The 13,901-nt window shown below is 35.7% G+C and overlaps 1 protein-coding gene across 2 annotated transcripts in view; it reads right to left on the bottom strand.

Moving 5' to 3' along the window:
- LOC306842858 (uncharacterized protein) overlaps positions 1–6,296 on the bottom strand; it is a 38,327-nt gene extending 32,031 nt beyond the window's left edge. For both annotated transcript variants that reach the window (XM_079374006.1, XM_079374007.1), the window contains exon 1: positions 5,820–6,296. In XM_079374006.1, the coding sequence (XP_079230132.1) occupies positions 5,820–5,824 (5 nt within the window). In that variant the 5' untranslated portion in view covers positions 5,825–6,296. The remainder of the gene's footprint in view (positions 1–5,819) is intronic.
- Positions 6,297–13,901: the final 7,605 nt, after the last annotated feature.

Genomic DNA, 13,901 nt, shown 5'->3' with positions numbered 1-13,901 from the left:
TTTACTCACTCTCCCCCCTCTCCCCTTATTTCCATCTAAACACAGACACTGCAGAGGTCATCGAAACCACATTTCTTAATCAGGATTTATTACAATGAAACAACTCATGCTTGATGTTGTTTGAAAGGTCTCTGTGTGTCTGGTAAAAGGGTCTCATTCTTTTAACAATAGAACAGATAGCCATGAATATTGAAAACAGACTACTCCCAGGTCTTTCACACAAATTACCTCCTGTATGTAAATGAAATACAGCCTCCCACAGAAATCAAAGTTATTCACTTGAAACCCCCAAAAGTGATATGCTAAAACCCCTGCAATAAACAAACAATACCATTTGGTAACTTTAGGGTTTCTCTGGATACTTAAGGAAATGTTGCAAGAGGCTCAGCGCGATTCTGCAGCCAGAATGAACCCATAGTATAAAGTGTGTCCACACACACTTCATACCATGTATTTCTTTAAAAGTTAGGTATGCTTCTTACTCTTAGATTCATCTTTGAGAATTTGATGTCTTTTATTGATGTGATATCTTTGAATTGGCTATGTAATTGGCATAATACATATTTACCTGACTAATAAGAAATTGTTACATTAGTATCGTTTATTACGTTCCTTATTACCGCATTTCCTGTGTCAGGTTAGTAATGGACTAAAATTCAGTTAAGATGGAGCATAGGGCACACCAACTGTATCTTCAGAGACCCGGCTAACACTTGGTATTAGTTCAAGTTTACTTCGATTGTAAGGGTTTATATGGGAATTTCCGTTTAGGTCAACAAGATGTTATTCGACCAACCTAAATAGGGTGAGCCTAAGCTCTGTTTATTACTATTAATATTACTCTAGCTAAGTGTGCATGGGGAAACCATGGCATGACCATACCAAAGCTACTATCAGGGAAAGCTGGTCAGCTTATATCTATAGTAGAGGTCGTGACCTCTGACTAGAGATAACGTTGCTTTATTCAAGCGTGTACAGATCTAAGGGGGCTAAAGCATGCATAGAAGCATAGGAGCGGCCGTCTAAAGTATTAGTCAATTACCTCCGTCTAATAACCAAGACTGACCATAAGGTACGCTAATGGCCAAAGCGATATCTTTGAGCGACATAAGCACCCGAATGAACGAGTACAATAATATGAAAATAATAAATGGAATAATCAGATGTCTAGATAAACTATCCTATGAATGATCAATAATAATAATAATAGGCATTCTAACCCAAATGTGAGGTCATTATAAAATGGAGTCAGATTAGATAAAATGGAATTTAACCGAAAATCAATAACTTTGCGCATCGAAAAGACCGAACACGCAAGAAACCTTCAGCTGAATACCTTCCTTGGGCCAATTGCGTGAGCCTTACAATCCAAAAACCCATGATCCGTTTGTTTTTCCATACAACCCTCATCAATATAAATGTAGCCATACAATATTCTATTGCCATTTTACATTTCTATCTCACCCTTCATTTAAATTCTCTGCTTTTATCCAGCACTAGTTCATTACTGTGTTCTTAAAAGCATTAAGGTTTTGCATTAATGGAATTGTACCCTGTGCTGAGGTATTCATAACAAACAAAAAATGCACCTTCTTGTAAGTCACGCTGGGTGATGAAGTAACCTTCCAAGAAGTAGCAGACTAAAGGTCAAACCAGTGAGCTCAGAGTTTATCAATGCATTCAATACTGTTCAATCAATAATGTGAAGACCCAGAGGGCACACCATCCCCACAGCTGACATCCATAAAGCGGACAGCATGACTTCCATTACATTGAGGTTCTCTAGTGATAAACAATATATATGCCAATATTCTGGTCAAAAATGTTAGTTTAATCAAGTCTCAACTGGTAAAGATTCTGCTGTACCATTTATAAAGCAGTATATTAGCGGCACATTTTATAAAATCCAAACACTAACATATTGTTTTGTCTCAAGATGCACATCAATAATGTTAATTTCTAAGGTATTTTTATAAAAACTGGTTAAATATCCCAATTTAACTAATGCCTAGTCCTAGTTTAAGTCTGTGAAACTGGGCCTATATGCTTTTATTTGAAGTACTTGATATAAAGCAGAATTTTCATGTAGGGTAACTTCAATTGTACACTTTTCCCACAGCAGCCCAGTCTGTGTCCTACGCTATACTTCAGATTTTTTGTACAAAAAGAAATGTGTTATTCACAAATATATATCTCCATTATATCAGCTATCAGTAAGTCTGCTCTCTAGATATCGTTATCAGCCATTGAAAAACCCATTTTAATTGATGCTTTTGTTCTCCTCTATCATTTCGATATCTAATGGTCTGTAACCACCCAGGATCATAAGAAATGAAATACCAGCAGCAACTGGCATGGGTCGCGAAGCCACCAGTGCCACCCTAAAGCCCTTTAGCCTGGAGAAGCACTTGAGTGGATGTCATTTAGATAAAGACATGCTGGGCGAGTCCCTCACAGTCATCAGTCTGATAACAGCAGTGAATCACAGCGCTGCCATTAATCAGACATGCACTTCCAGGGCGGCAGGCTGCGTCTCAGTGACAGAAATACACACAGGAACAAAGTGGACTGATTACACAGCAAGTGTGGAAAGCCAGCTGCATGCGAACCACCTGTGCGCTCGCATTTGCATTTAAAGTTGAAGGGTGTCATTTCGGTTCCACTAGGGGCACCAAATACAACTGCAAAAAAAAAAAAAAAAAATTCTCATTTCAAAAAATTTGTCTTTCATTTCTCAGACAAAACAGACTGTCCTGCCCCAAACTCACGCCATAACAACTACACAACCCCTAAAACAACAAGTTGTTCCTCATCTTGATTTGTTTGGGACATGTCCCGCTTTATATTTTCCCATTACTCAATGTTTCTGCATCACTTAATGTGTAAATATCATAAAGCTGTCCGCACCACTAATAGTCGTGCATATATATTTATTAAAACATTATTTAAGGAATATCACATAATTTTCCTCCAAATTTAAATGGAAAACTTTGCCAAAAAATATATATTTTATTTTATTTAAATTTTACAAGACTAATTAAATAGTAAAAGTTTTATGCATTTAATTACCACCATTGCTTATAATAAATTGCAACAAGTCATAAACTACAGAATCCAGAAAAACTGAAAGACAATACAGAATTTCTAAAACACATTTCATAGGGCACTATTATTGCTACAATTTTAATAAATCATTCAGGTTTTATTCATTTTAAATAGATTAGACATCCTTTTTATTATTAAAATGTAATTTTATAATTAATCCAGAAAAATTTCAATTAATTAGCTGGAGATTATTTTTTTTTTAAGTTCAGTCAAGTAAATTTTGGGCCACTCACACGGTTTGATCCATTCTAAGTCACTAGTAAATAAAGCATACTTCACTTTTTTTAAAAAGAGAACGGTGTATTGTGATTGAATATAACTAGAACTTTGATTGTTTGCCTTTGTAATTTTAACCCAGGGACTGGAGGTCAATGACTTAGCCTGGGTTCCCATGAATTCAATACTGGGCTTCCCAAATGACAAGGTCAGTTTGAGGGGCCATTGTTGCATTGGATGGCCTGATGAAATTCAAAAAAGGCGCTAACTGATCCAGTGCATTCTGATATTGACCTTCCACAACATGACAGGACAATAAACTTGTAAATGTGACAACATTCCATTCTTCACCTATTATGCAAGTAGGACCCAACACAGTAAACTCATGGTTGTACGCATGGTCGGCACCAACCCCGGTGCCCTTTGCTTGTACCCAGTATGCCTCCCTGAGCCAAATTTCCTGTGTCACAACAGCAATGTTGTCGAATAACGTCACTGAACTAAAATTTGCATGGAAATGCATGGCTGAGGTTTTAGGGCATCTACTTATTTAAACTTTTGGTGTGAGACAAGTCTAAAAGATGCATTGACGAAAACCTGTCACGCAGGTTACCGTTGTTATTTACATAGCAAAATAAGTGTTTTAAATTCTCAAGATGTGTTGGTGCTTTCCTTCCTTTAAACAAAACTGGATTGTTGCACACCAGTGTCTTTGTCCACTTTATAGAATTTTACATAAACCAAATAACACACTATGTTTTAAGAACACATAAAACATAGAAAATCATAAAGTACAATGAAAAATAAATATTTAAGATTCTGACCAACACATGACTACACTATTCAAACAAACAAATGTGTGACATTATGTACAGGCCATTAATTTTCTTGTTCAAGCACATGATACTCTGAAACATTTCAAATCATGCTGGAGAACATGATCATCAGGTTTTGTTCCTTTCAGTATTTAATGTGTCCACTTTTGCTGTTATTAAAGCAAAAGTGCACATTAAATACAAAAAAAAAAAAAAAAAAAACTTAAATTCTGAAAAATTGTTTTATTTAAATTTTAGTGCTGATAATGTAATTCCGATGTTTGTTTGTTTTTTTAAATAGCCTATATAATAAATTAGAAACGAAAATAGAAATTTGTTTAATTTAAAGTAAACAAAAAGTGGCCTTGAACTGTCTAATTCTGAAAGTGCACAGGCCGCAGCAGGATATTATCAGGCTTCAGAGCTCCATGCATGGCGCAAATGTAGGTTAGTTCCGGGTACAGCCCTGACCGCCAAATTAACAATCCTACTATGGTAAAGACTTTGCTTATAAATATTAATAAGAATGCCTGACGTTCGCTATTGGGTGGACGTCCCGTGACCTAATTAATATTCATGAGCCAAGCCTTCCCTACAGTAGGATTTGTGCGCCGCGGCCGACTCCCAGAACAGAAAGAACCGGGAGGGCTCACAAAAGAGGACTGGCTACATGTTACAAAGAGACAATTTACCGTTTGACAGCTGCATTTTCAACATGCACAATAAAAACTTCGTGTGCACCGCATGGGGATACAGTTATCGATTCTAGTTTGTTAAATTGTGTATTTTGTATTAAAAAAAAAATCTTAATTCTATTCAAAAAATTGCATCTGCATAATGCAGGTGCACCATATTTAAAAAAAAAAACACACTTTCAAAACATTTCAGTTTTGGGAAAATTAAATAGTGTTGAAATAAGTTCCCCGATAACCTATGTTTCCAAAAAACGTATTTTCAAAAAAAAAAAAAAAAAAAATACGAATATTAGGCTATTATTATTTTTTCCCAAATTAAAAAAAAAAAAAAAAAAGTACAACAATAAAATATACTTTTTAAATTGTATAAGATAACTTTAAAAATGTCAAATAAATTAAATATGTAAATATTTATGCCAAGTATAGGCTATAGAGTATTGTATTTATTCAACCCTGCTTGTACAGTGAACGATAAATCATTGTAAATTGAATATTTCAATAAATCTCAGGATTGTATTCTCTTACAGAAGTAGAGAATAAGGCTAGTAATGGCTAAAAATGAACAGAAACACTATTTGTAAAAGAATAGCAATATCATCAAATACTTATTTAAAAATCATTTCGCTTTATTTGGCAAAATTAACAATTTAGACATCATTCGGTTGACAGGACGCTTTAAATCACCTCGAGACACCCGTTTTGGTGGTTCGTTTCATTTCAACTCATTCAAAGTATTCCATGAAAAATCAGTGCAAAATCTTCATTTACCAGCTACAGAGTAACACGATAACTCTGGCTGTCAAAGCCAGACAAACCGAACGAGCTGGAGTGTGTAAACACTCAGAAAGGACTCACTTGCTCCTCCACCTCCAACAGGAGAGAGTAACATACATGCGGCCTCAGTCATGATCAATACTGTTACATTGTAGCGCGCTAAACTAAGAACACACAAAAGCGACTGCAACAAATGCGCTTTGACGCGCTTTACCTCATTGTTCGCCGACAGCGCGGATCCTCTTCAGACGTAAAGCCGAACTTCCAGAGGCGAAAACACGAGAGAAACCGACGAGATCCTCATGGATGAACCCACGGAGGGGTTTGGTGTTTTTGTTTAATCTGCGGGAAGAAGGATAAGCAGCACAGCACGATGATTTCCTGGTTGATGAGTGAAGGAGGGGGTTGGAGGTGAAGTGTGCATAGAGTTGCTACTGGAGCTGGGCTAGTGTCAACTCTAATCAGTATCCTAGACTCATGTCTCGCTCCGAGCAAAGTCTACACATATTCCGCCTCATGCCCTCGTCTCCGTCCGCGCGGCTGAAGTATGGAAGCGGTTTAAGACAAACTCCTCTCGATCGCCGGTCGGTCTGTTATCGTTCATTCGCGACCGAAAACCCAACCTGCTCCTCAACTCTGAGGAAAAGCTTTCATTCCTGTCTGTCTCCCCCTCCCGAGCTGAAAAACAGGCAGAGAAATGTACTCATCCACTCCCTGGCGGCCGAGCTCCATAATTCCTCTCACAAATTAAACTCTGCTGATGGGAATGACACGAGTTATACTTCTGACTGAAAAGTGTTTAATATAATCTCCCATCTTTGTATGTGTTGTGTACGTTACATAGCCTCGCTATTTGTTTTATGTAGCCAATATCCTATTTATATACTTACAATGCTCACGTGAAATGTTTATTGTACAGCCCGAATTCAGGAAATGTTGGGACGTTGTTTAATTTTGAATAAAATTAAAACTAAAAGGGTTTTAAATCACATGAGCCAATATTTTAATCACAATAGAAAAGATCAAAAATGTTTGAACTGAGAAATTTTACAATTGTATGCACAAAATGAGCTCATTTCAAATGTGATGCCTGCTACAGGTCTCAAAATAGTTGGGACGGGGCATATTTACCATAGTGTAGCATCTCCTCTTCTTTGCAAAGCAGTTTGAAGACTTCTGGGCATCGAGGTTATGAGTTTCTGGAGCTTTGGTGGAATTTGGTCCCATTCTTGCCTGATATAGGTCTCCAGCTGCTGAAGAGTTTGTGGTTGTCTTTGACGTATTTTTCGTTTAATGATGCGGCAAATGTTCTCTATAGGTGAAAGATCTGGACGGCAGGCAGCCCAATTCAGCACCCGGACTCTTCTACTATGAAGCCATGCTGTTGTAATAGCTGCAGTATGTGGTTTTGCATTGTCCTGCTGAAATACACAAGGCCTTCCCTGAAATAGACATCATCTGGAGGGGAGCATATGTTGCACTAAAACCTTTATATACCTTTCAGCATTCATAGTTCCTTCCAAAACATGCAAGCTGCCCATACCGTATGCACTTATGTACCCCTATACCATCAGAGATGCTGAACGCTGATAACACACTGGAAGGTCTCCCTCCTCTTTAGCCCGAAGGACACGGCGTCCGTGATTTCCAACAAGAATGTCAAATTTGGACTCGTCTGACCATAGAACACTTTTACACTTTGAAACTGTCCATTTTAAATGAGCCTTGGCCGACAGGACACGACTGTGCTTCTGGACCATGTTCACATATGGCTTTCTTTTTGCATGATAGAGCTTTAGTTGGCATCTGCAGATGGCACGGCGCATTGTGTTTACCGACTGTGGTTTCTGGAAGTATTCCTGGGCCTATTTAGTAATGTCAATGAGTGATGCATTGTCGTCTGAAGGCCCGAAGACCACGGGCATCCAACAAAGGTCTTCGGCCTTGTCCCTTACACACAGATTTCTCCAGTTTCTCTGAATCTTTTGATGATGTTATGCACTGTAGATGATGTTTGCAAAACCTTTGCAATCTGACGTTGAGGAATGTTGTTTTTAAAGTATTCCACAATCTTTTTACGCACTTTCACAGATTGGAGCGCCTCTGCCTATCTTTACTTCTGAGAGATTCTACGTCTCTAAGACATCCCTTTTATAGCTAATCATGTTATAGACCTGATGTCAATTAACTTAATTAGTTGATAGATGTTGTCCCAGCTGATTTATTTTCAAAATGTCTTGCTTTTTCAGCCCTTTGTTGCCCCCGTGCCTACTTTTTTGAGACCTGTAGCAGGCATCAAATTTGAAATGAGCTCATTTAGTGGATAAAAGTGTAAAATTTCTCCATTTAAACATTTGTTATGTTAACTGTGTTCTATTGTGAATAACATATTGGCTCGTATGATTTGAAAGTCTTTTAGTTTTCATTTTATTAAAATTTTAAAAACGTCCCAACATTTCAGGAATTCGGGTTGTGTGTCAAGAGTGTGTTGTATGCTGTGTGTTCTTTTTCAGAAAGGTAATGCCATACAGTTTTAGTCTATTCCATAGTAATACTTTTGGATGTACTTTTGAATGTATCTAAATCCCCTGCTACTGAATATTTAAATGTTTATAATTACTGTAAATAAATAGGTGATGTCAAAGGTCAGGTTTATCTTTCAAAAAAAACTAATAATTTAAAACACCGGTAAATGTAATCTTCAGCAAATCTCAAAATGAATATCCATTTTCATATTGCGCAATGTAATGTTGTGATGCCTAAATTCACTTGTGCATTTTAAACGATTCATTTCTTTTTTTTTGTTTTTGTTTTTTTAGCTTCCACCCATTTATTATCCATTTTAGCATTTTGTTTTAATTTGTTTAGACAAAATACTTTTAATAGCTATTTATAAGTTATTGGCTATTTTGTAAGTGATCTATCTACCTATCTATATGTCTGTCGGTAATATATAGACCAAGTTGAATGGTCATTTTTACTGTGACAATGTGTCCACACACAAGTATTTTAAATTTAAAAAAATGAGAGAAATAGCTTGCATATGTCAAATATCACCTCATTTGCTGGTATTTCTTTGGATAGATGGAAAACATCCAAACGTGTTTATCACATCTGCTAACGTACTGTCTGTTGGCTGTCTCTCGCTCTCTCTCTCTCTCACACACACAAATAGTTCGTCTCATGTCTGGAAGTCTATTAAAAACCTTCAAAATCAAATGCCAGAGTGGAAATGGATATGTCTGACAAATATGAAACCATCTATAATCCTACAGAAGGCAGTTTACATCACTCACAGACATGATAAATAAATAAATAAACATTGGAAGTAATTATGTAAGCCTTTGATAATTACATAATCAGATTTTCATGTCAGACGGGTCATTTTGGTTCAGAGGAGAACACATGAGAAAAAACACAGATGTACAACTATCAAAGGACCTTTTGTAGTGTGTGTTTGTGCATGTGTAATTTGAATTATACGCATCTGACTGCTTTGATTAAGCATCTTATCTAAAAGGAAACTAGTGAGTTGTAATTTTAGGCTCACCCCTCCTCCATTGAGCCACTTTTACAAGCTCCCATTCTGGCTCTGCTTGCATGGCACAGTTTCACAGGATAGTGCTTCGGACTCTGTGGCCTGTAATATTCTTTACACACTTCCAGAATCATGACAAACAGAGTGATGCATTAAAGCATAAAACACCATCAGGAGGATACTGTGCATGCATACATACTGTGTGAGTCTGTTTGTCACAGGCTGACAGCAGGAAATTCTAAAGAATTCCTGAAGGCATTCTGGACAGAGGCCAAACAACACAGACCCAGCTTATAAACACTAACAAATATGAGCAATCTCTTGACATGTGCAGATTAGACATAGTTTTATTCTTCTCCTTAGAAAAATTATTTACAAAGTCATTTTCAAATCCATTACCAATTTAAATGATAGTTATAATACGTCCCCTAGTGGACAATCTTTGGCTGTATATTAACAGTAAGCCATTTATCATGTTTACCACTAGATGGGGATGTAAGTACATAATAGACACGATACATTTTTTTTTATGGTTGAAAAATGAAATATTGTCGTTAGCCAAGAAATTAACTTGGGCTCGTGGAAAAATGCCACTAAAATGACAAAATGACCCAGAAAATTAAAATGTTGGAGGAAAATATCTTTGTAAATTTCTCCGTTTTATCTGTTATATTATATTTCCAATTTTGTTCTGGTCATATCTTTAGCGTCTCTGCACTATTCACTGTCTGCAAATTATTTGAGTGTAGCTAATGTGAGACATGAAATATTTCAAAGAAACTGAAACAGATGTAAAGAAAGATACCGCTGTAAAATAAAACACAAATGTGAAGAAACACTTAAAAGTTTAAACCGGTTGTTATATTAAAAATGTGCTGTGATTAGACAGCATAGACAGTCCTACTATTATCATTTATTGTAACGAGAGAGAACTTATTCACTCCATATTAGATTCAACTCATGATTCAAATAACATGGTTCAAAAAATAGTACTTTTTTACTAAGTATTAACGTATTTTATAAGGTCTGTATGCTTTATTATGATATTTGTCCCCATTTACTTTTATATACTGGATAAAATGTTAAACATAAATATCAAACATTTTAAGGATTGGTTTGCTTAATATTATCGTATTAAAATACATTTTAAATAATTAAATAAATACTTCAGTTTGAGCAACTGGCCATGTACCTGCCCCCCAAAAAAGGTATTTATTATCTTTTTCCTTTTTCTTTCTTTCTTTCTTTCTTTCTTTCTTTGGGTGCTAGGTGTTGAAAAACTGACCTTTTTAAGAAATATTCTTCATTTTTGTCTTTTTAAAAACAATGTTTAAAACAGAACATGTTTGGAAATATGATTTTAATTTGTGATGTTTTTCCTTTAAGATCATTTTCTATTCTGTATGGTTGTGATGAATTCTGTGATGTTTTGTGGTGGTCTAGAACATCTCATCCTGTTTCATTAAATTGACAGAAATCAGTATGAGAAAATCAAAATGACTAAAGATGGTTACGAAAATATCAAATTAAAATCGGTTGTAACCTAAAACCAGGTAACCAGCAATGGCTAACTTTCCATTTGTATCATGTTATGTATATTGTTTATTTCCCATCCAGACAAATAATAAAGTGTTAGTTAATAATGTCTAATTATATTTCTCAAAACTATTTCCAACACCACAAGCAGTGTTTTTTTTAGTATTGTTGAGATACTATTATAGTTTTTATTAGTTTTTGTTTTTTAAATATGCCTATATATTTTTGATACATTTTCATTTCAGTTTTAGTCTGAGTTATTTTAGTAGCCTGTATCAAAATGAACTAAATGAGAATGAAATTATAACAGTTTTCATTTATTTTAAAAATGATTTATTTTATTTTGACATTTCAGAGTTTTAAGGGGACACAGCAGGCAAAAAAATCTAAACTTCATCCAGTGTTTAGATTTTTGTTCTAGAAATGTATGCAAATTAGCGCATATTTCATTAAATAATGCCTCATTTGCATATTTAAACCTAACATTTTAGAAAGCTTGTAATACAAAAAATGTTTGCAATTAGCAATGTAATCAATCAACTATGTAAGTAAGGTGAATAAAGGTTTTTAACCCTATTCACCTGCAGTGTCTCCCCTTAAATGTAATAGGAATGAGTCACTAATATGTTGTGACTGGGAGACATCAGGCGCGCACCAGGTTGCATTGAGAAGTCAAAGGGTGAGTTGTGCATCATGACTGTCCTGTCACCCTTTGGCTGCCCAGCGCGCACCTGATCTCGCGGCTGCGGAGCTGCTTGGAAACAAACTGCAGCGTCTCCTGTTACCGCGGGCGCGATCGATGGCTGATGTGAGAGCCCCGCGCGCCGGGCGACAGTATCGCGTTGCGCGCGCGGGGGAGACTGAGTATCGACGCGTGACCGATCGCTATCATAATCACACTTCCCCTCTTATCGCCTCAACTTGCTGAATAAAACATACCGCTTTCCTGCCAAGAGCAGTCACCCCGAGCAAACTTATTCAAGTTCATTTCACACTCTCTGGGAAAATAGAAAAAGATGAAATGGAAAAACAGGATAAATCCTGACATAAAGCACCGTTCAGACTTAAAATTAACATGCTTGTGTTGTAATTTCAAGTATTATTTCTATAAACATCATATAGCAGATTTTAAGAAATAGGCTATGTTCTGGTCTGACTCAAAAACTTTATTAATTTTAACAATGTCATGAAAATGTTTCCATAATTTGCATCAGGTGTTTGTTTCGTGCTTTGTCGGGTGGATTGTTAAAGGGATTTTGTGAAACATTTCCATACAGAAAGCATATGATAAGATCCATCAATGATTGGAAGTCTGCATTTTACAAAAATAGCAAGGTTCGCCCATATATTACTGTTACTACCATATATTAGATATAGCTACTAAAAATAATTGGTACACTGTATGGGGGGAGGGCTATTTAAGTTTTACAACAAAAGAAAATCATGTTGAATTCAATATGTTTCTGATTGTTTATAATTATTTGTGAAATTCACTAGAGATTTCTGAGTGAAAATTGTTTCTATACGCCATTTTTTAGTGTATATTAGCCTATAATCTTGTTTTTTAGTGGCTAATACCACATTTCTAAGGTTTTCTTGTAGAATAAATTATAACATTCTGACTTCTTGTGTTACCTTCAGCATTATGTAAAACTAATATTTGTCAATGTTATTATTATTTGTGGTGTACGTTTTAAATGTAGAAGCCAAAAACCCTTCAAATGTAGCTATCAAAAATAAATGCATGTGGCATTTTTATTGCAAATAGAGCACTTTTCTAAAGTAATATCTCATAAAAGCTTCATTTCAGGTGACAAAACAAGGAGTAACAGAACTAATATTAATAATTATATTCCATGATGTGTTTTCAAATGAAAAAGGCACCTAATACAGACATGACTTTCAAATAAAAATCCCACTCCACGTTCTGTATTTTGCTCCATGTTAACCACTTTTTCATTAACAAGCCCGTTTTTAGTAACATTGTTTGTAATATTATTAATATTTGTGAAATTACAATATGGTTTTATACACTGATGATTTACCAACATTTGTGATATTTTTAGACTTTAATGAAAATGCTTTGACATTAAAATCATTCTACCTGCCATTAAAATTATTCCTTTTTTCAAACCATTTTTCGAAAACAACAACAAAAAGCCCATTTTACGCTGCTGATGAGTTACTCTGCACAGACAGCAACTTTACTCATCGCTAAATATCACCAAAACCCAGTTTTGATTAAGTGTAACTGAAAACAAAATTTGTATAAAACTGCTTTTATATTTTATGTGCAATTCAATGAGATTCAGAAGTGTGGTTTTAGTATCAAAATATGTCTGTGAAAATGGGGGGGGGGAGAAACAAATACTGCAATTATTATTATTATTGCATTTATTTCCCCTAAATATGATGGTATTTTATTTTGGTACCATGGTACATTTTTGAAGGGCAGACTCACTGAATTATATCCTGGTTAACATAACTTTAGAAAAATTGAGGCTGATTTAATAAGCCTGCAGTGCCAAATTAATTCACATCTTTTTCTAGAGCAATAGTGAGGGTCTGTTTTAGACGATCAATGTTTTGACTTTAACTGTGCAAAGTGCTAGAAGTCGCAACGGATCAAGTCATAATGAAGACATTACATGTTAAGACGTGTATTATAGGTGGGCTGTTAAGGATATTACATTATTCATTGTTTAATGGGTTTATTTCTGTGTACAATAATGTAGCTGTCAAGAAAGTGGAGAAAATATTATTACTAATAACAGACACTAATATGCCGCAAGGTCAGGAACGTTATTTTTTTGCCTGCCAAGTAAGGATTAAGTATTCATGCTGAGTGATGAGTATTTAATATTTAGACGGTACATATCATATTGTATAAACAAACCAAGGTCCAATAGACAATTCCCCACAAAATGACTCTTTGTTGAAAAAAAGGACATCTCAAACATGACCAAAACACTGCAGACTTAAGCCTATAAATCACAACTGTGACAGCAGTTCATGATAAGATCTCAGGCTGAGGCGTCACCTGTAAGTCAGGACTCTAGTATTCCGAGCTTCAGGCAGCTTCCAGGTGCAGCGGCCCAGGGGAAAACTCCACACGGCAGGATGTGCCTCTCGCTGTTGGACAGGAGGAACTGGAAAAGTACTGTACCTCAAGGTGCAGAACACAACCCAGTTCAGGAGCCTGGGAAAATGTCACCAACTGAT

This window comes from Barbus barbus, assembly GCF_936440315.1.
Source record: "Barbus barbus genome assembly, chromosome: 23".
In the NCBI taxonomy this organism is placed as follows: domain Eukaryota; kingdom Metazoa; phylum Chordata; class Actinopteri; order Cypriniformes; family Cyprinidae; genus Barbus; species Barbus barbus.
The sequence above is the reverse complement of the archived record's forward strand: the minus strand, read 5'-3'. Positions and strand labels throughout refer to the sequence as shown.